General features: G+C 48.7%; 2 protein-coding genes across 12 annotated transcripts in view; both read right to left on the bottom strand.

The window, feature by feature from the left end:
• Positions 1-146: 146 nt before the first annotated feature.
• ERLIN1 (ER lipid raft associated 1) lies at positions 147-21,860 on the bottom strand. 7 transcript variants are annotated; one of them, XM_075154021.1, is made up of 12 exons: positions 21,796-21,860; positions 21,015-21,138; positions 19,657-19,738; positions 19,069-19,115; positions 13,171-13,232; positions 12,148-12,273; positions 10,894-10,967; positions 6,278-6,336; positions 5,187-5,278; positions 4,541-4,630; positions 4,144-4,223; positions 147-3,945 (listed from the first exon to the last, which is right to left on the bottom strand). In XM_075154021.1, the coding sequence occupies exons 2-12, from the start codon at positions 21,125-21,127 to the stop codon at positions 3,727-3,729; spliced, it is 1,044 nt and encodes a 347-aa protein (XP_075010122.1). In that variant the 5' UTR covers positions 21,128-21,138; positions 21,796-21,860; the 3' UTR covers positions 147-3,726. The 7 variants fall into 7 exon arrangements, 4 of the variants coding, with proteins under 4 accessions (XP_075010122.1, XP_075010121.1, XP_075010123.1 ...); XM_075154020.1 differs by lacking the exon at positions 21,796-21,860 and adding an exon at positions 21,672-21,722; XM_075154022.1 differs by lacking the exon at positions 21,796-21,860 and having other exon boundaries at positions 19,874-21,553.
• Positions 21,861-21,908: 48 nt separating this feature from the next.
• CHUK (component of inhibitor of nuclear factor kappa B kinase complex) overlaps positions 21,909-27,974 on the bottom strand; it is a 31,425-nt gene continuing 25,359 nt past the window's right edge. For all 5 annotated transcript variants that reach the window (XM_075154008.1, XM_075154011.1, XM_075154010.1 and 2 more), the window contains 4 exons: positions 27,012-27,159; positions 26,016-26,152; positions 24,395-24,494; positions 21,909-22,420 (listed from right to left, as the gene is read on the bottom strand). In XM_075154008.1, coding sequence (XP_075010109.1) covers positions 22,394-22,420; positions 24,395-24,494; positions 26,016-26,152; positions 27,012-27,159 — 412 coding nt within the window. In that variant the 3' untranslated portion in view covers positions 21,909-22,393. The remainder of the gene's footprint in view (positions 22,421-24,394; positions 24,495-26,015; positions 26,153-27,011; positions 27,160-27,974) is intronic.

Below are 27,974 nucleotides of genomic sequence, written 5' to 3'. Positions count from 1 at the left end.
GCCCCGGCTGCTCATGAGGCTCCTAGGGTGGCAGTCACTGCAGCTGGGGACATGCAACTAGATGCAGCGTTACTGCGGGGTGAGTGTCCCCGCTCCGCGTGCCTACAGTGACACCTGCCCTAGGACACATAAAGCCACCAAGGAAATGGTAACAAAATAGTTTTATTCTGCTTTATCAAAAGAACTTAACACTGTGCATGTAAACTTGAACATATGTATCGTGTTTCCTTAAAGAAGGTGCGGATCCAGTGGCAGACCCCTTTAGTCACACGAGCACACAGGCCTTTTGAACGGAGAGAAAAAACAGTTCAAACCCCCGTTCCTGGCTGCACCCATGTTCCTGCTCCGCAGCTCCCAGCTCAGAGAAAAGCAAAGCCCAGACTAGGGTGTTAAAGCCATGGTGATTCCCTCCTCTTGCACACCTACTCACGCTTCTGAAGCGGTGGCTGGGGAAGCAGAGAGGGATGGAGGAGGCTTTTGCAGAAGGCACTGAGCATCACACACACGTTGCTGCAAGACTTCAGACCACAGGAGCATCCCCAGGTGTCCCTCAGACCACGTGGGTAGGAGGTGGCTGAAGCATACCCAGCCAAGGCAGGATGACATTTAGCCAGTGACAGCCACTAATGGCAAAGCCATGCATCCACCTGGATGACTGCAGGGAGGCCCAGCAAGGCTCAGATCCAAAGGGAAGCAGCCCTTCCTGCAGCGGCCTGGGAGGCTTTCCTGCTCCCTGCATGGGGATCTCGCTCTGATCACTGCAGGAGAGCTGTGAGCTGCCCGGTTATTGCTTGTAGTGGTTCCCCTCGCGCCCTTGCTTCTTGTCATCTCCAGGCTGGCAGAACCTACCCTGTGCACCCAGCCTGACGCCCAGGATTTGATGCCAGCACTGGGTAGCGCCCAACTCCAGTGAGTACCACATGGAGACAAGTCTTCATCTCCCCCAGGAGTGCTTCTGTTCCAAAAAGCCTGCCTTTGTCTCAAAATTCAACCAAAGTGGCTGCTGCAAGCCAGCAACACTGAGGAGGTAGAGGGTCAAAGAAATGCGACTCCACTGGCTCCTCAAAGCCCTTCTCGCAGGAGAAATGGGACCTTGCAAGTCAAACAGTACTTCCAGGAGGCATTTCAAGCATCACAGCTATGAAATACGCTGCCATCTCCTCTCTGCCCTGGCACCCTTCCCCTGGGGAGGGCACTGCAGCATCTAACGGGGCTAACGCTGTGCCTGCCCGCTCCTCTCCTGCCAAAAGCCAGGGGTTTCAGCTCTGCCCTGCCTGCTGGCTGAGCTGCCTTCCAGCATGACATACAGACATCCCTCCTGCTTCTGTGCCCACCAGTGCCCTTCAAAGGCTGCCCTTCGCCTGGAGGGCACTGTTTGCCCAAGCCTTCAGGTGAAGACATGAGCCCCCTCATGCAAAAGCTCAGCTTAGTGCTCCCCAGGCTGGGATCTGCAAGGCACATGGCCGTGCCACAACCCCTGTGCACCGGGCGCGTAGAGCGAAAACTGGAGAAACCTCTCCTGGCAACAGCAGTACCCTTCCTCTCATCCTCAGAGCAGGAGGAAGCATGCTCACCTACGACCTCGCTGGAAGCTGGGACTGGTGCTCAGCACCTTCAGCTGGCCTCTCACCGGGGCAGGGTCCTGGTCCCTGGCTCCTGCCACGGCTGGGTTTGAAGAGGAGCTGGTTTCCTGGAACAGAGCACCAACCGGGCCTTGGGAGTTTGCAGACAGAGGAAGGAAAGAAAGACCACCTGAAACTGCTGCCAAGTCCCACAGTCATGTACTACCCAAGCTGGCCAGCAGTGGCAGCAGGAGAGGCAGGTTCAATGCATCCCGGCTCCCCCCAGAGATGGAGGAGAGGCAGCCAGGGCAGGAGCTGAGACAGCGTAAGGCACCGTATGTTACCGAACTTCCTTGAGGAGAGACACTGCCATCCTCGGAGTCAAGCCACACAGAACAGGAAAGCAGCACTGGAAAGCCTGAAGCCCACGCAACTCGTTCGAGGAAATCATTAGCAGAGGTGAAGTTCAAGCCCTTTCTTTTGGGTTGAATGTTTCACCAAGGCAAAAGCTAAGCATGTTCCTCCCCTTGCCATGAGGCTGCAGATGGTGCCAGGGACAGGAGATCTCAACGCCAGCACCAACCGGCTCATCGGCACCAACCGGCCGAGTGCCCGGAGCGTCACCACCAACCGACCCGTCTGGTGAACCACCCCAGGTCCAAGTGCTGCACCCGAGGGGTCAGGAAAGCAGGATGAACGTGCCGATATCCCAGGCTGGCAGAGGAGAGGCGGTCTCTGAACATGTAGTGGGTTCACAGGCAGGCAATGCTGCGGCGCTGCCAGCTGGGGAACGGCATTCCAGCTCAAGCTCTTGCCAGCTGCTTCCCCAGCCATCGTCTTCTGGGATCATCGCAGAAGATGATGAGAAACAGGTCCCAGAAACAAGCACATCTTCACAGGCGAAGGGGACGACAAAGGAGAAGAGGAAAGCAGATCGTACGAGCAGATTTCCCCCCCCGAGCACGTCTCTTTCTCTCACCCTGCAGTGGCACATGAGGAGCAGAGGTTGGATATATTACAACGCACACCAGGAGAAAAGATCATCCTGCCAGCACTGCTCGTGAGTCAAAAGCCCTGCAACGCAGCGAAGCCTGGCCAGCGATGAGAGGACCAGCAACAGACTCCCCACCGCGGCTGTTCAAGGACATACGAGGCAGGTCCCACTTCTTCTTGGAGCAGTGATGCCTCACCTGCTTTGCAGCGGAGGTGTCAAACATCTGATCTGCTGCAGAGCGGGGGTCCCTTCAACTCTTCTCTTCCCCTTCACTTCGCCAGCAAGGCAGAGCAGTGGAAATTCAGCCCCCTTTCCCTGGTGAAAATTCTCCCTCCTACAGCAGGCTGGGGTCTGAGCAAAGATTTCTGAGCTCTGTTCCCAACCAGCTGCTCGGTGGTGCTCCATGCACTCTGAAATCTGGTTTAGGGTGCAAAGTGAGACCCAGCCACCCAGCTGAAACATACTCCAGTCAGTCACAGGCAGCCAGTGTGAGGCTCTTGCTTGGAGAGGGGGAGTTACAGAAGCCCATTAGAGATTGCTTGCTCCGAGTCATTATCTAGTGCCACTGCCTACAGGAAAGATGATGATTATGGCTATGCAGCTCCTATTCAAATAACCTATTCCGCACCAAACCACTCCTCGCCAGGCCTTGCCCTGAGCAGGAACACGCAGCCTCCGCTGGCCGAGGAAGCCCACTCCACTGGAGTCCTTGAGGAGTTGTAGTGCCAGTAGAAACCTGCCTCAGAGTCCACAAAGCGAAGCTTCATTGGCAGGACGAAGGAAACCTCTTCGCTCGCCCTCAGTGAGGAGCACTGGGGAATGACCAGTGTGCAGCAACATTGCACTCAAAGCCACGTCTCCTACCTCCAGAATAATGCTTGCTAAATAATTGCACCTACTGCGGAAGGCTTTCCTGGTGTCTGTCTTTTAATATTCCAGTATAGGTATGTTAGTACAGGATTATCCCTCATTTGGAAGCACCAATTTAATAGGGGAAGAAACGGAAGAGGCAGAGCACTTGCAATGTGTTGCTAGAAGAAAATCAACCCAACTGCCACCTATACACAAGATGTCCACGCATGCGCTGCATCCGCCCCACCAGCACAGGGCAACATCCCCATTCACAGCTGGGCTGGCTGTTGAGCTATACCAGGTGTCTTTCTACCTCTGTCAGCCAGTGCTTTCCTTTGTTCTGAGGTGGCTTTCTCCAGAGGTCTCCGGGGCCTCCTGTGAAGGAAGGCTCGTTTCCTGGACAGTCCTCAGATTGGCTGGCTGGAAGGCACAGGAATCCAGAAACACGTTGGGGATGCGGTCACCAAAATACAGCTTGCTGTTCGCAGCTATCGCTTGGTATTTCATTAGTTCCAGATACTCGGGGGTGAGTTTCAGCTACAAAGAGAGAAACCAAAGACTGTAAGAGACAACCTTCTGGGCCCCGCGTCATTAGATTTCATCTCAGGCAGCTGCTTCCTGGGATGTGGCCTGTTAAATCAAGTTTTTTTTCCAGTGCTGCCCACCTGAACCTAATCTCCTGTGCAGAGGAAAAGAGTAAGCAAGTCCTCTTCTGACCAGCTTTCAAGTGCTCACCTTGTTGGAATCAGCCAGCTTCCGAGCAGTGTAGTACTCCGCATCAGCTTTTGCTTTCTCTCTTGCTAGGAACGCAGCATCTAACAACAGAGGACGGACAGGAAAAGAAGTGGTTAGCAAGTGAACAGCCCCATCACACGGAGCACCCGAGCCTTTGTCCCATAGGGACAAGCTGAGCCAGGCGTGCCCGCGACACAGCCTGGCCGGCTGTGTACCTGCACTGCTGGCTTCTTGGAGACGTACCCGCAAAGGGGAGGAACGACCCCCGCGCATAACCTTGCACCTTTTATTACTTTCGCAGGATGGCGATGCCTACCAGCTCAGTTCTGAGGGTCCTCTATCTGCCACCACCCTTAGCTGGAAGATGACCCCAGCAGCATGCTAGCACCACAGTTACCTTCAATCTCAGAAATTCGCTTCTCTGTTTCCTTCTCCATAATCTTCTGTTGATAGTGAATCCTGGCCACCTGAGCAGCCTTCTCTGCCTCTGCAATCACAACAGGCTCAGCTCAGACATTTGCTTCTCAGGGCTTGAGCATCAGTACCCTGACCCCAGCACCTGGTCGGAGAATCTGCCACACAAGCAGTTTGCTCTCTGCTGCCTCCCTTTCTGCTTGGATCCTACTGTGCCAGTTTGTACTCCAAGCAATGGTTACAGAAAGAAAACACAGTGCTGATGTTTCTAGAGCCGCACTGGCTGGCATCCCTTTTACAAGCGCGATTCCCCCTAGCACAGGGACATTTAGCTTCAAGCCCAAGCAGTTTTCCTGGCAGAGCTGTTACCTCTTGGCCTGCTGTAGCAGGAGCCCCGCTGTGGGACAGAGGTATTCGCTGTTCTGCTGCTACGGGGAGGGAGGTGGGACGTGGATGCAGCAGCATGAACACTCATATTTTCTAAACGACTGTTGGTTGCAGCCTGGCTCTGCTTCCTTCAGGGAGCTGTCAGCAATGCAAGACAACGTCCTACCCCTGCTTGCTGGGGGACGTAGGAATGGAAATTCAGCCTGGCCCCTGTCCACTAGTACTCCCAACTGGTGACATACCAATGAGCGCTTTCTTCCGGTCTGTCTCTGCCTCCTTCTCTACTACCTTCTGCTTCTGGGCTGCAATCAGCAGCTTGGTCTTCTCAGCCTCCCTGCAGGGTGAGAAACGTTATCACAGGGAAGCAGAGACGGGGAGCAGCTCTGCAAACCAGGGCATGAGCGGCCAGGGAGACAAGAAGCTGACCAGTTGCCGGCATCATGTCCTCACAGCCATGAGGACTAGCTCTGTCTTCAGCTATACGAGCACATGTGTAGCCAGGAGGCCAAAGGAAGGGGTTATTCCCCCTCTCTCTGGCACTGGTGAGGCCACATCTAGGTGCTATATACAGTTTGAGGCCTCGAGGAGCGAGTCCAGGCCAGGGCATACGAGGAGAGGCTGTGGGAGCTGGGCTTGCTCAGCCGGAGATGAGGAGGCGAAGGGGGACCCAACAGCATCTCCCCCTGCCCAAAGGGTCCCGGAGGCGACAGGGCCGGACTCTGCTGGGAGGGGCACAGCCAGAGCCCCAGAGGCACCGGCACAAGCTGCCGCACGGGAAACCCCGGCCGGCCCCAAGGACACAGCCCGTCCCCGTGTGAGCTGGGACAGGGGCCCGAGCGGTGGGGTATCCCCAGGGGTGCCCCGACTCCTCCGAACACAGCCCCCAGTCACCTGCTGCAGCTGTGGCATTGGCCCTGCTTTGGGAAAGGGCTTGGACAGGAGATCTCCACGCGTACGTCAGACTAAAATCTGTCTGCAATTCTGTGAGTTTGCTGGAGGGTAGCTTATGGGTGAGACATCAAGACCCCCGAGCCCTGAATTCTTCTACAGGTTCTCTATAGCACATCAGTGTCCCCTTACATAAAGGAGTAGGAACACAGCCTTGATATGCTCTCAGTACACGCTAACAACCATCTTTGCGAAGGGCTGAAAGGCTCCAACGTGAAAGAGCTATGGAAATGGAGAAACAGAATGCACAAGCGCAGCTAGCCAAGCACACACTGACTAGAGCCCACCCCTCACCTTCTCATCACCAGTAAGAGCTTTCTAATAGCATTATGCCTTTGCTGGACCCTTAAAACCAATGCATACAATTTTACGTACAGCTACTCACATTAGCTCAAAATTTCTTCGGATGGCTTCTGGGATTTTGGGTTTTGTGACACGCACAGCCTATGAAAAAAAAAAAAAAGCAAGTGCATTTTAAATTAAACATTTTGATGTGAGCTGCATAACTAAGAAATGTCTTTCCAAAACCAGCTGTAGTGCTCTGGACATCTCCACACTGACCCAAGACCACACATAATAGTTCCCAATCCTCTTGTACCATACAGCTGAGCACAGCCACTCTCACAGAGGTGCCTCACATTTGTATTTCTTTGCACCTTTTATGGCACCTAAGTGATCAAGTAAGGCCTGCAGAATAGACTGCTAAGAGGTCCACCACCATCGTTAGAAACAGCATAGTTCTCCACCCCAAAGACTCTTCAAACGTCACCGGACAACACTTTCTGAAGTACTGCTCAAGAAAGGGGCTCACAAACCCTTGGAGCAGGAGAAAGTCTGGCAAAACAGAGGCAGGGCTATGAGCTCAGGAATGGGTTTTCCAGGAGAAAAGCTTGCAAAAGCGACAACACAATGAGAGACATAGCGGTGAAGACAGGGGAGAGCAGCAGGGCATGGGTGGCAGCTGGGAACCGCTCTTGTTTGCAACTGCGGATCATCAGTGATGTGCATGGCGATGCCGACACCACAACTCAGGTACCTGCCAGAGACAGCCGCTAAGCTGCTCTGCGGAGGACTCTCTCTGAAATACGAGGGAAACACCTCCAGAGGCAGGACCAGGAGCTTCTGCTGCTCAGCTGGCATGTTGTGTGGCTCATTACTGAGTTTTGGGAGATGCAGATTGACAGTCCACGGCTGTACAATTGCTTCACAACCCTCTGCTCCATCTCCACTGTAGATTTAGTGCTGAACCGGCTGCTTCTCTCTGGGGTCAGTAAGTTTGCAAAGAACCGAGGGGCTTCCACAGAAGGGAATGGGATACGGACACATCCGGGCAAGTCTTTTTATGCAGCGCGAAAAGGGAACCGTTTCGATGTAACAGGTTCTGGCAAACACACCCTGCCTGGAGAGAAGGAGCCAGCCTGTCATCAAAGCAGGACACTCAGGAATCACAGAATGGTTTGGGTTGGAAGGGAAGTTAAAGATCATCCAGTCCAACCCCCTCTCGCCATGGGCAGGGACATCTCCCACTGGATCAGGTAGCTCACAGCCCTGTCCAACCTGACCTTGAACACTTCCAGTGATGGGGCATCCAGAATTTCTCTGGGCAACTTGTTCCAGTGTCTCGCCACCCTTATCGTAAAACTTTTCTTCTTTATATCCAATCTAAACCTACCCTCTTTCCGTTTAAAACCATTGTCCTTTGTCCTGTCACTACAGGCCTTGCTAAAAAGCCCTCTTTATTGAAAGGCCACAATAAGAGCTCCCTGGAACCTTTTCTTTTCCAGGCTGAACAACCCCAACTCTGCTGCTTCTCTGAACAAGCAAAGACAGCAGATTTATGGGACATCAGACCAGAACATCCTTCGCTGAAAGGATTTTTCTAAGCTCCTACCAAGTCCCTAGAAAAGCACCACATGCAGAAAGCTCACCTCACCAGCCACTGCAGGGTACGCAGGGGGATATTCTTTCTACCTCCATAATACCCCCTGCACCAAAACTAAGATCTGTTTCCAGAAGCATGGCTTTTCCAACACAGGCAAAGATTCCTCGGTAATCAGGAAAGATGCCAGGTCTTTGAAAATCTCCACTAGCTGCTTCTTTTTCAAGCCAATGGCTCAATCTATTTAATGGTGAAAGCTATTTAAATCTACTTGATGGAAACACTGCTGCGCGCTGTCAATATTGTTAATAATCAAATGTTAAGGCATTGGGAGATGCTGGGACTAACTGGCTGAGCAACAGCTTTGCAAAAAACAGCATGCAGGAATCAAAAGACAAGCTGACTACATGACAGCATCTTTTCCCAGTGGCCACGACATCCAGCCACATGCTGAGCTGCACTGGCAAAAGCTCAGCAGCAGGCTAAAGGCAATTTTTATTCCAGTGTGGGGAACCCAGTAGAAGGGATACCAACAAACTGAAGAGTTGAAAGCCACTGAGATGGCAATGTAAACGTTGCAGAGAACGGCAATAGGCTGACGGTATGGTACTTCTCTCCTGTTGATCCTCCTCCTTAAATATGGGTGTGACATTTGCCTGTTTCCAGTTATTAGGGACTTCCCTTGATGACTGCGATCTTTCAAAGCTAAGAGAGTGGCTTCACGATGGTGCGAGCCAGCAGCTCAGCACCCTGGGATCCATCCCACCAGGTTCCACAGACTTTTGTGTGTCCATCTGCTCAGCTGTCCTCTACTGTGGGTAATGCTTCACCTCTGCTGACTCTGCTGCTAGGGTAAGCAACAGGGAGGCCCAAGGGCAGACCTTGCCAGAAAGAAGTCAAACAAGGAGTTGAGTACTTCAGCCGTTTCCACGTCCTTGGTCACAATGTCCCCTGCTCCATGGCTTCCTTGGTCTTCCTTTTGTTGTGGATGCACCTCAGAAGCCCCCTGTGTTGCCCTACACAGCCATCATTAGGTCCAAGTCTAGCCGAGCCTTGGTTTTCCTAATTCTGTCCCTGTGCTCTCAGTTCAACGAACTTTATTCCTCATCTATCCTACTCCACCTTTTGTGAGTTTCCTTTCTGCTTTTCAGCTCAGTCAGGAGCTCCTTGCTCATCCATGCGGGCCTGTCTCACCTGCTTGACTTTCCCCACTTTGGGGCATCCTTGGCAATGACGTGGGGCCTCCTGGCCTCCTTTGCTGACCATGGCAGTCTCCCACAAGACCCTGCCAAGCACATCTCGCACAAACTGAGTTCTGTTTCCTTAAGCCCAGGCCCGTAATTCCCCTGTTCACCTCGCTCCTCTGAGGACCTTGAACTCGCCACCTTACAGCTGCTACAGCTCACACTGCTACCAGACTTCACCTCTCAACCAATTCTTCCTTGTTTCTAGAAGGAGCAGAGCATCTCCTGCAGTCAGCTTTGATTACCATCCACTGGCCTCCTCTTCAGGCTGTGGCCACCATTCCAGTTAGGAAAGAATGTTTTGCATCAGGCAACCTGGAGGACTCGTGAAGGTTTCATACACACTAGTTTTAAACCTAGAAATAAATGCTGTTAATTCTCTCTAACAGCATGTTTTCAATAATGAGTTGTTTTCTCTGTCACTTCTTCCAAAAATGAATTGTCAGTGATCTCTGAAGTACTCACGCGCGCAAACATGCTCTTCAAGAGGAAAGCGTTATGCCCAAATACAGAACTCTTTCCCTTAGAGCTCACAAAACAATTCAATTCTCGGTACAGTTAGGTTAATCTGGGCTACACAGCTGCCTGTGGAGAGTTTAAAGAAAGCTCAATTCTTCACCGAAGGAGCAGGGTATTTCCTGACATGAGACACAGCAACATGGCAGTCGTAAGCTGAGGCACAATTTTACTGGAGACAAGGATGCAACTCTGTTTTGAAAGGGAACAATAGGAATACAAGGGCAGTATCATACTGTCTCTTAAGTATTAGAGATGAACCACTTTCCTCACTAGCTATGGAACCTCTTCAAACTGCTGGTCCGGTGAGCTCAATCTGGGCTGACGCAGGCAGGATATCCTTCAACTTTTGACCAACAGTGAAGATTGGGCATGCCAAATTGAGATGGGATAGCGTACGTAGCTCTGTAGTTAACATCTGCCAGCAAAGAGCTGTGAGCTTTGCTTACACCCTTCCATACCCTGAGATCAAAAAGGGCCTTTACGTTATGATGATAATTTTGATCGATGATGAACTTTTGTAGGAAATCTCTCTGCGATCTACCGTGCAAGTTAACTTGGATATTTGGAAGAGCGGTGCCATCTCAACTTCTTTGTGATAAGACACTGCCTGTGATTCACCCTCACCAAAACAGGGCAAGCCTGTGCACAAATGACTCGCAAAGCAGAACAGCATTTATCATACCATTTCACGTGCTGTCAACAGGAGGCTTTCCCTCCCTGCACACAGCCAGCCAGCCTAGGTAAACGTGGCAACAAGAAAGGCAAAACAGATTTGGTCTCACTCTTCCCTACAGTGGAAATCTCCAGAGATTTCTATCTTAGCCCTTGCGAGCCTAAGGTATATTTTTCCCAGTTGGCTGCCCTGAGCTTCAACGTGCCAAAAAGCCACTATGTCCCATAGCCCAGCTAAGATTAAACATGATTTTCTAACATTAAGTGTAAGCAGAAAATCACTTAAGATACAACATCTTTCCCTTATCTCTGGCACAAGCGCAGAAAAGATGAAGATCTCTTTTCTTTCGCAATTACCTGTAGGAACTGTGCCGGCACACTGGAGTGCCCAGCTCTGCGGGGGTGCCAAAAACACATTTTCTTGCTCTTTGCAAATTAAATCCAACACCTGCAGGTCTGTGGCCTAAAAGGTCGTTTTCTCTATTCTGCAGGTCTTCCCCTAACATAAAACTAGCATTTAGAAGCGGTCACTGTCATATGGACAGTCTTCAAACGACAAACCTCAACTCAAAGCTCAACTATCTCATGTTATGCGGAAAACCGAAGCAAGAAACCTCATCAATCTAGTGAAAAGTGAGCAAATTAGACGTGGAAAAAAGAATAATCTTTGTTAGGGAATGAACCTACCTGGATGGTGAGACCTGGTGCCATGACATTGAGATCTTTCTGCAGGGCCAACTTCAGATTCTCATCTATCTGATCTGCGTTTGGAGGACAAGAGAGAGACCACTTAGCTTATTATCATTTCTCCTACAGCTTGTGTGGCAGAGAGTCAGCTGGCCTTGAAGAGCAGGTATCTCTATGGTGTAAGATAGAGATGCTTTCTGAGATTAGTCAGTACATTGTTTCCCTTCCTATACCTCCTGGAAAATGTCCCCAGGAGGAGAGCCACACATTAGTGTCTCTAGAAAGGTTCAGCTATTGATGAACTCACGGTATCTGAGCTGAGAGCAAATGGCTTTCAGCATTTCAGCAAGAAAAAGCACCCAGAGCCTGCGGTAGAAGTCTACCCCTTCCTAGCCGGAGCCACACCAACCCTGCTGTCAGCAGCAAGCTCTGCCCTAAGTCTCTAGGGACCTGCAGGATCCAGTACTTGCTAGTGAAAAAATGCATTTTGTCACTTCCGAGCTCCAGGAAGGTCATTCCACAGAAATGGCCAGTTATGAAGGGATTAAGCTGCACGTACTACCAGGAAACTCCTCTCTGACTATGGATATTTGGCAAGTCTGGGTACAGCATTCAAAGACTGACAGTCTCTTAATATTGAAAGTCTGACAACCTTTTATCTTCCATAAACCCATTTTCCCCTGCTCTGCCACTCAGTAAGGAACATGATGTTGTTACGTCTTTGGGGGCACAGGTAGGTACCAAGAAGCAGAACATTAAATTTGCTAATTCCTGAACCGCTGCTACCCCCTTGTGAAAAAAGCAGAGCATTGCAATGAACTGAGAGCCCTTCCGGCTCTCACTTGCTAAAAACAGCCAGGAGGAAGCTTTTAAAGTAAAAAAGTCAATTCAGCAACAGAACAGGGGCCTAAAAGTAGAAGTAGACAAGACAAAACCATCGCCATAGTGAATGCAATGGGCATGCCTGCACACACAGGAGCAGAGTGGCTACTTTGTGTGTCCAGAATTCAGTCCTATGTGGAAAAGGACTGAAATCAAATTCCCACGTGCAGATGTGGAAAGACAAAGAGGTCTGAATCATTAAGGAGTAAATTTACATGGGAAGTGACATATGGATATAAAAGGAGCTGGATTCTAGACTGCAACTCCAGCACAGAGGCTGTTTGCTCAAAGAAGCCTGCTGTAACATATCCTACAGCAGAACAGGGAGATCGCACAGCCCTTGGCGGGTGCATCCAGCTGCCATCCACTTACCAAACAGCTCAATGTATACCTCCTGCAGGGTATGGGCACTGCAGAACTGATTCAGCTCATGATGAATTTTATTGAAGATCAGGGTCTTATCGTAGTCTGCAGTGTAGTTTCTCACAATGTCGTACACTGAGGAAGTAAGAGAATTATCACAGGTCACCACTGACACGTACTGCCTTCCGCAATGCCACAATCGCAAAACAACAGCTCAGGGTATTAGGAAAGCAGTGCAGCCCTGGGACAGGCGGGTGGGGGATCTCCGTCCTTGGGAGTTTTCATGACTTGGCTGGACAAAGCCACAGCTGCCCTGCCCAGCTGGGAGTGAGAAGCCTGCTGTGAGTGGGAGGGAGGTCAGAGGAGAGACCTGCAGAGGTCCCCTCCACCAGTGCTGCTGGGATTACACGACTTCAAAGAGCAGAGTAATTACAGCAAGATATACTGCACGGTCCTGTTTTATGATCTGCATAAACAAATGAAACAGTAAAGCCTGTCCAGGACCTACATGTGTAGGAACAGGTACTACTATAAAGTGAAAACAGCTATCATTCCTACAATTATAACATGAATTCACCCTTCAATGCCTCAGTAACACCAGCATTTTGCATTAAGCTATGCTGCTGAAAAATAAAGCTGTGTGGGTCTTTGGTTCGGCAGCTGGTGAAATAAGAAGGCTTTGCCTTTGTAATTTTCCCAGAAGCTGAGCTGGCAAGCACCTGGGGACTTTGTCCCATGTATTTAGTTTCACAGGTGGTCTCCCCTTCAGCAGCAAGAAATAGGGCTGCTTGAGCACCCGTCACATTTCTAAACGTACAGGGGAGAAGCAATCCTAGAATTTATTTTCATCTTTGCAAATCTGTGGCTCTTCGAAAAGCTTGCAGACACATGGATGAAACTAAGTGCTACGGCACTGGGAACCATAAGGATAACAAGACACAGAAAATGAAAGTCTTGCAAACCAAAATAGAGCAGCTACAGGAGGAGTGAAGACAGTCACAGCGCTGCTTGTTGAAACAGGACGGGAAATACCTGCATACGGTGCCAATTTATTCACAACTTCTATTCGGTCAATGTAGATCATAACACCACCACTGTCAGTGAAAAAGAGAATTCATGAATTATTACTGCAACTGTTAACAGTGGTCCATATTTAAAGCAAAGTCATCTTTTTCCCTCTTTTACTAAATTCTACTAAACTTACCCAGAACAGTTCTGACTTCTTGAGCATTTTGCAATTAGATGGCAGCAAACCCCAGCTTTGTACACACTGGTCCCTCCCTCTGCATAAATCAAAAGCGTGCTCCAGCAAGTCTGCAAAGCACTTTCGCTTCTCTTTGTTATCTCCTACTTAGCCAGCAAAAGGAAAACGTTTTTGAACAGGAATGTAGCCGCAATTATCAGAAAGGGGGAGTCCAGCACAACAAAGGAAATGCAACAAGGACAGCAGACGACACCTGCAAGCAGCAGAGCAGACACAAATTGCAGATGCACCACAGCTCTTCTAGGCAGCAAATACATTTTAAATAGAAAAGCCCTTAGTTTAAGTTCATGCATTTACTAACTCCAGCAGGAACCTGACAAGGCCCCTGTTAGAAAGGAAGAAACAAAGCACATAACAGACTTCAATTCACGTTCCCTGCATCAATGTCATGTTGCAAACAGCTCTCCAGTAACACCGCAACCGCGCACGTGCGCCCAGGCACGTGCACTGTCAAGAAGCTCCAGACACCTCATCGGAAGAAGCCTGCAGGCAGTCCTCTCCCCAAAGGATCACGTGCTGCCCGGCCAGCAGAGAAAACAGGGAATCAGAGGTAGGGCTTGATCCCAGCCTCTGCTCTTACTGATGCGGCTTTCAGCAGGTCACGCCCACCCCTGGGTACCTGTGGCACCAGGGAAAAGCACAAACTCCACAGTGAAGAAAAAAGCCTTAATTTTCAACAGCTCGTAAGTCTCGAGAGAGAGTATTTTTAAAGCACTCTTGCAATTTTGTCCTGAGGGCAAAGGCAAATCACAAACGAGCTTTAGCAGAAACTGTTTAGAGACAGCTGATCCCCAGCAGCAGACCTCACACATTTCCAAACTTAGTCTCTGTGGTGTTTTAACTCAAACATATCCCCCACGACAAACTCGGTGTCTTATTTTGCAGATCCCAATCTCTGGCAGTTGAAAACTAAATTTGCAGAAAAGTCACCTCAACTTGCCCGTGTCTGTGCTCTTTTAGAAAAGGTCTCCCAGGCACAGCCTGCGTTCACTCTGCGCGCCTGCCTGCTTCACGGCAAGCTATGAGCTAAAAATATTGGTGATGGACTGAACTTGCCTGCTGGAAGGGACAAGCCAGCAGAAAAGATATTCGTGGCTAAAGAGAGACTTTATTTCCTAGTGAGATACTACTACTAAGAGTATTAATCTCTTTTTCACTCAAGCTTTCTCTTTAGGCCATGGTCATTCTTGCTGGCTCTCTAAGATCCATTACTATTATTTTTAAACAAGATAGGCTTATGGATCCTTTATAGGTACGTCAGGCTGCACAAGCAGTTATAATGGCATGGTATATGTGTTTTTCCTCCATCTTATCTGTTCTGCACTCTAACTGTCCCACCATATCCAAAAAAATGACTATTTATCATTGCAAGTGACATCCAACAGCATTCCTCATGACCTTGTGAACCTGCTTTCATCCTCCTGATTTGTTCCAGTCACCTTATGACATCTCCACCAGGACAGGGAAACCCAGCTACCATCTTGGGGTATCTTCTAGATATCCTGGTGAGGAACCGAAGCAGAGCGTGTGGGCTTCTTCCACCAGAATCTCCTCCACTGCACATCCTTATGTTGGGGTCCTTTCGGCATTTCAATTTTATGGGGATGTTTGAAGGAAAAAGAGAGCACCTCAGACAATCTGCCTCCTGCGCAGGACTCGTCCACAGCCCCTCATCACCTCACAAGCAAGAAAGGCTGGAACCTCAGATCAGAGAGGACTGCCTGCTGCCCCTCTGACTCAACCAACGCTACCCACAGCAACCCTGCCAAGGATCTCAACCAGCATGGGTCAACAGGGTGGGGCATAAGTGAATTATATCAGGCAATGGCTTTGAGGAAACAGGTGCCACTCAGAGAGCAAATGTGCTGACTACCTATTTCCCCACTGAGGGTTTAAGGTTAAACCAAGCCTACAAAGCACTTACACTGCATTTTCCACACATCCACCCATCTGCTGGAGCCATCATCATCATCATCGTGCAGTGGGGATGGCCCTCTGGACCTTGCTGCTGTAAACCCAGGAGCCAAACTGAACTGTAACACTCTGATCTTAAAGTGAGCATCTCAGATAAGACCTCTTCTCAAACAGCCTGGTCCAGAAGATGTTAGTGCACTCCTGGGGTGCAGGAGACACTGCCCTGGGCAGTTTTGGGACAGTTGCTCTGGCAGAGCATCACGCACTGGTTTGGGGCGATTCACACACCTTGTTGACCTCGAACTGTACAAACACTCATCATCCACAACTGCTTTACTTGCCCTTTGACACCTATGGCTTAAACGCTGGCTCAGACAGCGCCCTTTCCATTTTGACATGCCACTACCACTCTCAAAACATCGTCGTTTGACCAAAGCCTGCTTCTTGCCAGATGCGAGGCAAGGGTGACTCCCACGGGGAGACTCCAGTACTTGCAACTCTCCACTGCAGTGTCCGCAGCCTTTCTAACGCCAGCATTTGCAGCCCCTCCCGAGGGCTACTCGCACCCCCCAAGGTCCTCACCGCAGAGCTGCTCATGCGGCTGGTCAGGCAGAGCAGCACGGAGTTGAGCAGGCTCTTTGGTCGGGGACAGAGGAACAAGAAGAAATCCATAGAAAGTCTGGAGAAGAGGAGCAACACATAGACTATGTGCCCCTGGGAGAAGTTTAAGCATAATTAGGCAGCAATAGTGCCTAACTTTACAGGACAAGGTGACATGTACAGGGGACTACCACACACTAGCAGGCATTTCAGTAGACTTTAGAAAGCCTCATACACTTCAGGATTTTAGCTTATGCCAGGCTAGAAGACAAGGGTAAAACTGAAGGACATTGCCATAAAAAAGGGGCCGTAAAAAAAGGCGAAGGTTTAATGCTTATTGCTAGAGCTGACCACAAACAAGACCAGACCAGGTTAGGCAATCAGAGCATGTAAAAATTGGTCTTAAAGGTCAGATCTGGTCTGTCTAGAGATACAGGGATTAATGCAATACATCCACTTGCAATATTCCTGACACGTTTTTCCACATGACTGGCTAACAAACAAGGATCTGTCCCAGAACAGCATTCCTCCAGTGCTCCTTTGTGTTCCTGCCAACGATCTGCAGCATGAGCACAAGACGACTCTCACACCTTTGCACATAAACATCTCATGTTTGAGCAATATTACTGCTTAGCGTCCTGACTATTTACTGTTTCTTGGCATTGCAAAAACCTGTAGAATATTTAGCATGATTCTTTCCAGTTAAGTTTATAAGAAAAATGCTACTTACCTAATTCTCTCATGCAATATCTGCACAACACCATTTTCAACCCATTTATTGTATTCCACAATTAATATACTTGTGAGTATATTAATTCTCGATTCATTTTTCAAGTCAGTCATTTGGAATACTTTGCTTTCCTAAAACTAGTTTATTGAACTGATTTTCCATCAGTTTTTGGAGATCAGCAGAGCTGCCATGAGGAACCTGCTGCACTTCCCAAGGAACTGTGCACACATTTTCTTGTTGAGGAAAGCCAGAAATCTCAAACACCAGAGGAAATTCCCAGCTTAGAGCAGGTACGTATTCCACCTGCTGTAATGAAATGGTTTTCGTCTCTGGGGCAACAGCTGTTTTATGAAAAAGAGTCATCTAGTGCCAAAGTATTTTAAAATCTGTATTTAATGTGTTCACTTAATGCTGTCTAGTATAAATGGGGCAGGTAAGGCAGAAATTGGGGGTGGGACACCCACACAGCCATTCAGAAGCTTCCTAATGTAGATGAGGATACAGGGAACAGGAATATGAATATGGTGGAAGAGAAACCCAGCCTGTAAAATCTGATGGTTTAATATACAATTACAGAAATTTAAACTGTTTAGGATTTACTCCTGTAAAGAACTTTGAAATGGGATAGTGAAATTTCAGATTTGATCCATTTGTTATTTATAAGCTAACGTTTTATTACGGAAATGTGGATTCAAAGCTTTGGCACAGAGCAGCTGCAGACTTTGATTCCAAATATAGCAAATTTAAAGGCTCCTGCAGTAACACCTTAAAAATGGACAGGGCTACTGGGACCTTTGGTCTGAAGTGTATTCAATTATTAACTAAGAACTGCTTTACCAGCTGTTGAGTGTTTTAAAGCACGTTTATTACCTGTAACTTCACAACCACCTGTATTGCACAACTGAATCCCGTGATGCTGAAACGTAACAGGCACTTAATGAACTAACTATACAGAATGAAACAGAATATTTAGCTCCTAAATCACAGACGCACAGAATGGTCAAGGCTAGCAGGGACCTCTGGAGGTCACCTTGTCCAACCTCCCTGCTAAAGCAGGGTCAAAGCAGCACAGTTCAATTTTGACTGTGTTAGCATGTCTAATGTGGTTAAGCTTCAGCAGAAAGCTTTGCTTGGTCTGTTGAGAAGGCCTGCAGGACACTACCCCTGGCCCAGAGATGTGATGCTGTTTTACATTCTGCAGATGAAGTATTACTCCTATTTATGCTAGTTATGAGCTAGAAGTTGCCATTAAACACATCGCTGGAACTCTGCTCTGATAACTTATTTTTAACTGTGCCATTTAAAAGATACGGATATAGAACATAATGAGTCTTACTCCTCCTTCCTGCAATTACTTTTCGCTTGACCTAAAGACTCTTCACCTGACGACAAAGCCCTGGCTGCAGCACTGAACACTCCTGAAAGAGGTTTGAGATCTAAAAGCAAAACCAGCTAGGGCCCACGAGAACTTTATGTTAATATTTACGCCCAAGTGATGTCTGATGAGTTGCTATAGGAATAATTCCAAGAACTCATTTCAATAAGGGCTAAACCAGATCAAAATTGACTCTGCCTCTTTAATGTTGCCACTAATGTTTAACTTTTAATTTCAACATGGTCTTTATGTGTCATCATTCAAGCCTTACTGACATTTTTTTTCCCCAAACAGAAATACTGTTGAGTACCCTAAAGCTAAAAGACAAGAAGAATCACCAGTTTTGTTTTTATCCTGAAGAATTCAGTCATCGCTTTAACTTGTGAATTAACCAACACAACAGGACCTGCAACCCAGCTCAACTAGCTCTCTCCTTCTGTTACTGCTCTGCTTGTTAAACTATACAGATCTGTGCTGACAAAAGGATCAGCTTAATTATGAAGCAGGCAGGTGCCACCCATGCATAGGATTCTTCTTTGTTCTTTCTCACTCTCTCTTTACACCAGATGAAACATCAATTCCAAAAATGCCCAAACAATTCCAGGAGACTAATTTTCTTGAGCTGTTTTGGAAATGAACCATCTCCCATCAGGAGGATCCCCATTCACCATTTACTTTTGCCCACTGCTGGGATCAACGCTTGTATTAGCCACAAGATTCAGACTAGAAATACCACAAAGCAGAGGGCAGACCAAAGCACAAGCAACGGGCTATGAGAGTAATGGAGGGAAGAAACCAAGAAAAATCAAGAGAATATCACTATAAATGCAAATACCCTCAGAACATCAATCCCAGTGAAAGCAAGAGCACTCCCTCCCACACCTCCTGCTCTATTATTTCCAAGTGTGATGTATGTTTGGGACTAATTTTAGGGTATGTGCCTTTACTTTTCAGCCTCTGTGTCACAGCACTGTAAAAGACTAGCTGCAAACTACACGATAGAGTGCATCTACTCATCACCAGAAGAAATACAAAGGAAAAACATACCTTGTCCCACAAGGCACATTTTTCACTTCATCAGTCTGCAACGTGGTCTGAAATAAAAAGACAACCAGTGCTCACAAAATCTCTCCATTTTTCAGGAGGATCATGCTGTGCACAGACTCTCACAACCACTACACAGGAACATGGAGCCAAAAACGTGTCCCCTGCCTCCCTCTTGACTTTTGCAGGTGTGGGCAGAAGACAGACTTCTTTTCCACTTGCCTTTTGGGAGATAGAAAGGCAGCTGTGCTCGTTTCCCTAATCTCACCTTCTGCAGCACTAAGGCCTGCAGCTCTCCTGGGAAACAATTAGGGCCACAAACACAGGCTGTCCTCCCAGAGCAAGACATCTCCTGTCCCAAGCAACACACACGCGTGTTGTGGAGATTCCACCAAAAGCACAAGTCCCAGTGCACAGCTGGGTCTGGCACCTAAGGCAGAAGGAACCAGGGGCTTCCTAGGAGCTGCTGCTCTGACTACCACACTACTGAGCCCCTCTGCAAACACCAGTTGCCCAAGTCGCCCCCATCCAGCAATATCCCTACCGACATCTGCTCCCACTCACCCTCTTCCAAGATGAGAAGATACTAACCTGCACGGATTTGAACGTGGTAACGAATGGGAGCATGATGTGGTAGCCCGGTCCACTCGGACTAGTTAACAACGCACCACCCCTACAGAGAGAGAGAGACAAAAATGGGGAAAAGGCTCAAGCAACTGGAAAATAGTAAGTGCTGGCTTTGAGAGCGAGCAAGTACATTCAGACTGCCGGGGGTCACAGCTGTGATAGTGCAAATTACACTACTCACCTGCACCAAATTTGCCACCAATTCCCCTCAAAAGAGCTGACTGCATATGATACTTGCCTCCTGCAACTTGACAATCATTTGCTTCAGTCCTGTAAGCAATTAACTTTTAGAGAAGGCAGATATTGCTAGATTCTTTCATCATTGCAACATTGCAGAGAGCTTCAAGAACACAGATTTTTCTCTCTAAATAGTTCACTGGTAACCATGGAAAAATCCAGCAGTTGATGCGATACCGCCAGTTTGGATTTCCACAAGGCATTCGGCACAGTCCCTTACCCAAATCATAAAGAAAACCCGCAGCCTCTTGTGGGGACTGGCAGGTGGTTAAAAGACAGGAGACAGAGGAGAGCTCTAAGCGATCGATCCTCATAGTGCAGTAAGGTCTCCTGCAGCATCCCGCAAGGGCCCATGCTGTTCAAAACACTCGTAATTGAAGGAAGGAGCAGTGCAAAGGAAACTGGCCCATGGTGGTGAGCGCAAGGGGTAGAAAACACAGGACAGAAATATAGGAGATATAGCAGAAAATGCAGAAAGGCTGGTGCTGAGTTTCTGTGTTCCTTTATTCAAATTTGAAGCAAAATCTAGTCAAGAGGTGACATTTAGTGACTGTGACCACTCACTGCCACGGACTGACAATGAGTTGCTCCACAGATGCTACTCAGGGCAGCTACGAGCCCCAGGTGAAACAGCCCAGAGCCAGGGAGAAGACCCATTTCAAAGCAACAACGAAGGGGGTACTCTGGCTGGCCGACAGTCTTGGACAGAGGTGACAGCCCTTGATGTAAGAGGGAGATCAACAGACATGAAAAGACTGGATGGACCAAGAGCTTTGGTCCTCTAAGCTTTGAAATCCAAATTGCGACCCACAAAAGGAGAGGAAGGAGAGGGAGGAAAAGCAGCCGAGGATTCAGAAAGACCAGATCGGTTCTGCACAGAGCCAGGCTATCCAGGCCCACATCGTTTCTGGTGCAAGAGAGCAGAAACAACGCGGTCTGCCCACTTCGGGGCAAAACCTGGAGGGAAACACCGGAGAGAGCAATCACCTCCCGAGGCGATCTGGGGCTAGGGACGAATCCCAGCTGAGAAAGAGAAACTTAGGGAAGGCTACAGAAGCCCTCAGGGCGCTGGCAGGGAACAGTACCTGTAATACACAGCCAGGTGCCCCTCCTCAACCTTGTGGATGGAGGAGTACAGGAAGAAGACGAGGAGCCCCGTGGCAGCTGCAGCTACGGCTCCAGCCTGGGCCATGGTCATCCTCGCACCACCTGCGGGACAGAGACCGTTACCACCGGAGCAGCGAGTCGCCTGGACGATGAGGCACCGTTTATCCGCGGTCTGCGTGAAGATCTTCGCGCTCTCTCCTCGCCGACGGCGTCAGAGACCACAAAACCTTCTCAGCTTTTGAACCAAAAAGCCAGGGAACATCCTCAAAGCGCCCAGCGGGCCTCGCTCTGCAGCGGCTGCCGTCGCCCCGTTACCCCCTCATGCTAATCGCAGCGGGCGGAACGCCGCCGCCAAAGGCGCACGCCGACCTTCGGCTGACGAGACCCCCGCCGCCAGGAGAAGGGCGCGGGCACGCCCGCTGCACCGGGGCCGGTGGCCCGCAGGCTGCTCCCCGGCCCGGGTGGGCCCGCCGCCCCCCCCCCCGCACCTCAGGCCGCCTCATGGGCGGTGACGGCCGCCGGTGGGGAGCCCCCGCCCCGCCCCGGGAGCCGCGCACAGCCGGGCCGGGGCCTGCACCGGGCCCCGCCGCCCCCCCGCGCTGAGGGCCCGCCCCCCCCGCGCGCCCCGTACCTACCGCCGCCGCGAGCCCACGTGCGGCCGAGGTACCGCCCCCGCGCCGCCGCGCACGCGCGCCGCCCCCACCCGCGCGGGGCCGGCTGGAGGGGGCGGGGAGGGAGCGCGCGCCGCGCGGCGCTTACCGATGGCGTCACGGCGCGCGTGGCCGGCGCCTTGTTACCCGGCAACGGCGCGGGGGCCCACCGGCCCGCAGCGAGGGAGCACCGAGCCTCTCCACAGCATTTATTGCAGTTAATTCTATTTAAAATATATATATATATATATATATAGTCTATACATTCATATTACACACGTGAGGAGACGTGACAAGCGGCGGGAGGGCCGGGGCAGCAGCAGGGCCCGGCCCCGAGGCAGGTGCTGCCCTTCGCTCTCCGTCCTTTCTTGCCAGGCCCCCAGCGCCGGCTCCCCCAGACACGAACGGCTGGCGGCCCCCACGCGTGGCCACCACAGGTGAAGGCAGCGGGCGCTGCAGGTGCGTCTCCAACCAGCAGGTTACTTGTTTAGTTGAAAGCCCAACTAGGCAGCAGCCTGTAAAGCGCTGTTTGTTACTGCCAATGGTGTATCTGCTACTGACCACCCCCTTTGTAATCAACTCCACTGCCGTTTGCAAAACACAAGGTGATGGATCAACCAGTCCCCTCAGCTCGTCACATCGAAGGCTGCCAAGCCACCTCTCAGCATGCAGGCACTTTACAGATAGCAGCACGTCGGCTCCTTCGGCTATTTCAGCCAGCTCCAATCAAAACTCTGAAAGAAGAAGCAAGGAAACAACTGAAGTGCAGGAAACGGCTATTGAACGTACACTTCCAACGACGCAAAGGTGAGCAAAGGACGCTCAGTATCCAGCACCTCTCTCTTCTCAAAGAGTCATGTTGATCTAACAGCTGGAAAGTAAGCTCACGATTTCACAACTCCGTTTGCCCCCGATACAAAATCCCCCATACTTATTGCAGTGCTCAGGCACATCACAGACTGTACTTGCTTTGGAAATTACGTTTTGTGCCTGCACAAAACCTACGGGGTTCCTGGTGCACCACGGGATGTACTGGTAGTGCAAGAACACAAATGAACGGGAAAGAAAGGCTTCAAGTCAAATGTATGCAAGAATAGAGAAAAGGTTCTTATAGGTATTCATTCTTTTTTCCTCTGTTTTTTCCCAAGTGAATTGAAAAGGACAAATCCCATTTTCTGCTGCTTTCCCGTTGCCTAACTTCTGTCCCCTGATGCAAGGAAAAGGGGAAAGAAACCAAACATAACAAAACAGGTGCTGATCTGCCGAGAGTGATTCCACAACAATGAATAATCTTTCTGGGCTAAAACATGCCAGAGACAGATGCTGCAGCTTGGAATGAGATAGAGGAGATGACAGAGACGCGGACGATTAAACAGGTAAGAAGCCAGTCATACGGCTTCTCGCTCATCTCCAGCCACAGCAAGGAGACAAGACAGGAGAGAAGATTGTTTTACACAACTGATACTAACCCTGCCAGAACTGAACAAAGACAAACAAAGCATTCATCAACCAATGGATGAAGACCAGGGTATGCATAATTAAGGCTGTTTTCCCCACTGACTTTATGCCTTAATCAGTAGCTAATTTCATTTCCCCATTCATATTGCTCAATCCCTCGCTATTACAGTGTCATCTACAACACCCACTAGTAAGTTTTCATTTCACCATCCCAAATAACTTGGTAACTCCAGTAAACTCTCAGTTCACTGTTTACTATTATTCATAAACATTAGAACATTAAAATGTTTATGAATTAAATTATTTATGAATTATAAGAACTCCGTTTCCCCAACAACCTCCATTTCCCCAACCCCTCTGTTCCTTGTTATTTCAGCAATTACAATTGGTAAACAGCTTCAACTTTTTTATCCCATGAGAATGGAAGTTAACCCTAAGGAGATCTTTAAGAAGCTTTCTGAAAATCCCGGTTACAGGATATCGGTGGATCTTTGACTTCTTTACAGGACTGCAATAAATTTGTGAGACAATCTCATGCTAACAGAAGCCGTATTGACTCTTCTCCATTATAAACCAGTCAATCTACATGCCTAACTACCCTTTTCTCATTATATTTATACAGGTGCTTCTATGATACAGCCTCTAAAATCAGCTGAGAGCCTCTTCTAAAAGACCGGTATCCTGTGGTGCTCTTCATTCTTCTGGTAACCAGGCTCTTCTGAGCAGTAACTTACTGGCCTCAATTAGTAGGAACAGCGTTTCAGATTGCGTCAAAATGTCTGGATGATCGTTATTTACTTTTGTCATTTCTTGCTATTTCAAATACCAATTTGAGCAAAGAACCTTCTTAGGACTCTAAAGCCCCACTTCTGCCATAAGGAGAGCTTCAGTTAACAATCAGGAAAGGGCTCTGGAAATGGAGAACCCTGCCCACTCCAGTGCAGGGACACAAATCAGGACTCTCCAGTTGAGAATTCAACCAGCATTCAGAGCAAGCGCTACCAGCCAGGGGGTCCCACAGAGCAGCCCACTCCGCCACGCAGACCACTTGGCTGACACTAGCACCAAGTGCTACCCTCCCTAGGGACCGGCATGTTAGCGGGGTCCAGGAGGGACGACAGACACCACATGCCAGCCACAGCAATTCACATCATCACAAGTGACCCTATTTAAGGAGATCTCCACACCCCTAGAGGACCCTGCTGTGGCTCTTAAAAATCAGGTTCTCAGAGATACATCAACAGACTTACCATCATGCTGTTGTTCTGCTCCTGCCTCGCCTCCTGCAAAATACTGCTGAAGAGTTCAAGGTAATTCAGATTCTCTTCTATCACATGGACAAAATTTTCCCTGCAGGGAGGGAAGGCATAAGATGACAGATTTAAAACACAAAGTAACACCAACATCAAAAGGCTCTGCACTGGTGGGGGGGCGGGGGGGGAACCCAACCAAAAACCAAACCACCCAAAAAACCGATTTATAGGAATTCTCTGCAATTGCAGGAGCTACCTTGTAGGGCACAAAAACATGCCTTGAGGTGGCATCCTGCAGATCCCCACCCTGGAAGCGTGAATTTGCTCTCCTTCCCTACAGAGGAACTGCACAAACCACACTCAAACTCAGCCTTAACAGAACCTAGAAAGAGAGCCGAGTACAAGGGGCCTGAAATCACTGCCCGCTCCCCATGAGGTTTACACCTCTTGATTCTTTGTACAGTGCCTTCTACAGTGAAGTCATGGTTCAAAGAGGAGCTCTGAGGCGATCCAAAAGGCACCTTGCTCAGGAAAGCACCTATTAAAAGGTGATCACACCACATTACTCAGAGGCGAAAATTTCCCCACAGCAGCAGACAGAAAAGAGGAAGCGGAAAACGTTGCTCAGGGTTTCAGAAAAATCAACTGACTTCCAGCAAAAGCCTGCTTAGAAGATGTGTATCTTCAGAACCCAGGTATTTCCCTGACCACCCAACAAGAAAGAGACGGCCAAATGGTTTGATGCCGATGTTCGCAACCCCTGCCCCAGCCCCCACAAAACCAGCACTGCTGCGGATCGAGGGCTAAGCAGTCTTTGAAGGGCGTCTTCCCTTCTGTTATGCTGACTGGAAGTAAAATTGCTAATGAAGCAAAGAGAAACCCCCCCTCAGCTCCTGACAACTCTCTTACTCAGCTAGCACTGGCTGAGAGAGAGGGGCCTTAATAACCAAATCCAACGCCAAGACAGAATAACATGACATGCAAGAAATGAATAGCATCGCGCTAGCTAGAGATCACAAGCTTTAGCTGAGAGTTGTATGTGGAACTTGCTCAGGACGAGAGAGTGGAGGTTTCTGAATAAAGAGTTCAACTTAATTCCTGATTTTTTAGAGCATTAGTAACATATGAGCTAATGAAACATTTTTAGGAAGGATAAAAGGCCCCCAGATACTGAACCAGATGGTTTGCTTAGTACTGACCCCAACTTCAGACCTCCATTTGAATTAAGACTTTTTAAAATCACTGAAGCTGTAAGAAGCACTAAATATGGCCTGATTTATCTGAGACTTGCACCAGAACTTGAAAACTTGCACCAGGGCATGAAAAGAAACTGCATTTTGGCTCAAAACCTCATTGCTGCATTTTGCTGTGGTATGGCCAGTTACTAGAATTCCAGTCAGGAGTTGAGCAACGTTGCCTTCAGAGACAGTCTAATATGCCAAAACTCTCCCTGCCGAGCGTTTCCAAAAACCACCACATGGGATGCGGTGAAGTCATGCCCCTCAGGCCCCCTCAGCACTGGAGACTCCAGTGGCAGACGACAGGGTTTCAGAGTGTCTGCATACAGAATGGCTACGCTGACTTTTCTGCAGTGGCCTCCTTTCCCAACAGCTCTTACCCATCTTCGGGAGTTGCCATAGATGACAGAGGGTGAGCTACGTTCCCTGAGGAGCTCTGTGGGAGCCACGTGGCTGCTGGAGTTGAGGCTGTCCCTTCCAGGCTGGAGCTTACCAGCGATCGAGAAGAGCTCTGAGTCTAGAAAAAAAGAAATATATCTGCTGTGGCGGACAAAGGAACAATTTAGACAGGCTTAATTACTTTGTATGCAAGACTTGTGATTAAACCTAAGTACTGTTTGTAACATATACACACAATCTAGGCCATGCCCGTGGCTGGCAAGTCAGCCGATACAACTCTCCGCAGTTCTGCAAATAGCTGGTACCAAAAGCCTCTGCACGTAAGTCACCCCTGTTGTACGTGGCTTGTCTTCTACACTGAAGAATTAGGAGGCGGTGCCATGTCCCAAACCGCGAGTCATGCACAGCAGCAACTCTCCTGACAGGGGAAAGACATACATGTTCCCTGTGCTGACCTTGAATGCAGGCATGTGGAAATGAGGAGATCGCTTCAGCTGTACAGTCACTATAATTGATGCAGAAAAAGTTGTGTAGTCTTAAAACACCTTAAACTAACCAGGAAAGCACCTACTTCGCTTTTACAGCACTAAAATCATGATAGGTTTAATACATCAGGCTGAAGTTCACCAATCGCAGTGTATGCCCTCCAAGAGCGGCCAACACTAGATGTTCAGGGAACATAAAAACAAGGCGCATGGCACGGCGTGCCACATCTACCGTACTCCAGCCACCAGCAATTTGCAGTTTGATGACTTACTGGGACCAAGGACTCCTCTACTGGGTTTCTCTTCCATGAATTTGTCTACTCCCTTTCTAAACCTGTGTCAACTTTTAGCATCTTAAACGTCCCTTCTCTACAGTAAAATCAATCATTGTGTGGAAGTTATCCCTTTTTCGTCTCTTCAGAGTTTCATTTGATGTCCTGTGGCTCCTGCACTGGAAAGGAAGAGCAAACAAATAGTCCAAAAGCTACTTACGCAAGCAATTTTCAGCAAATGCCATATCTCCCTTTGTCTTTTACCCTGCATCTGCATCACTGAGTTGTCAGCTTCCTTGATGTTGTTTAGAGCCACTTCAATCTTTGGAAGCAAGTCAATGATCTTCTGCTTACAGCCCAAGAGCTTGCTATAATAAAAAACAAATACAAAGTTACTTCCCAGCTTATGTGGCAATACGTTTTGGCAAAACCAAAAGCCTCACCTTGGGATTCAAGAAAAATTCTGTCAGAACACCCTTTTCTCTTAGCACAGCACTGTGATAGCTGCAGGTGCAAAACCTGCGAGACTGGAGGGACCCCTGGACTTTTCCAAGTCCAGTTAAGACTCAAGAAAGCAGGCAGACACTACTATTAATACCCACAATATAAGCTCTTCCTATCTGAAATGCAAAAATTGATCCTGATGACAATGGACAGCACAGCAACTTAACCGTGGTATTTTATTAATCTTCTCTGGTCTGTGTTGGTCTCTGTGGGCTGACCATACCATAGCTAACAATTTTCTTTATGGGATTACTAAGCATAAGCCACACATGAAAATAAAACTAAATCACACTTCGCTGACTACTGAGATCTGTGAAATGACGTTTTTTCTGATCTGGTTGAAGAATTAATAAACTGTGGTATCTTCTCAGTTGTTACACTATTTCTTTTTTTTTTTTTCCGTAAGATTTTAATCCCAACCTAAACACTGGCAGAATTTTTTGATTTTAAAGTGAACTCTTGAATGCTAACAGTACAAGCCATTGCATTCTCCTCCCCTTCTCTATTAACTATACATTTTAAAAAAAGTAAGTGGAAATTCAACACAGACACAAAGGAGCAGAATTAATATTGCTATGAGAAATGTATACCTGTGGATAGAGCTTTTGGGCTCTGATCTGCATGGTTTTCCTGCTACAAAGCTACAAATGCTGCAATTTGCATTTATTTGGGTTTTTTT

Source organism: Calonectris borealis, chromosome 7, assembly GCF_964195595.1.
Source record: "Calonectris borealis chromosome 7, bCalBor7.hap1.2, whole genome shotgun sequence".
NCBI lineage: Eukaryota > Metazoa > Chordata > Aves > Procellariiformes > Procellariidae > Calonectris > Calonectris borealis.
Note: the sequence above shows the minus strand (reverse complement) of the source record. Positions and strands in the feature narration are given on the sequence as shown.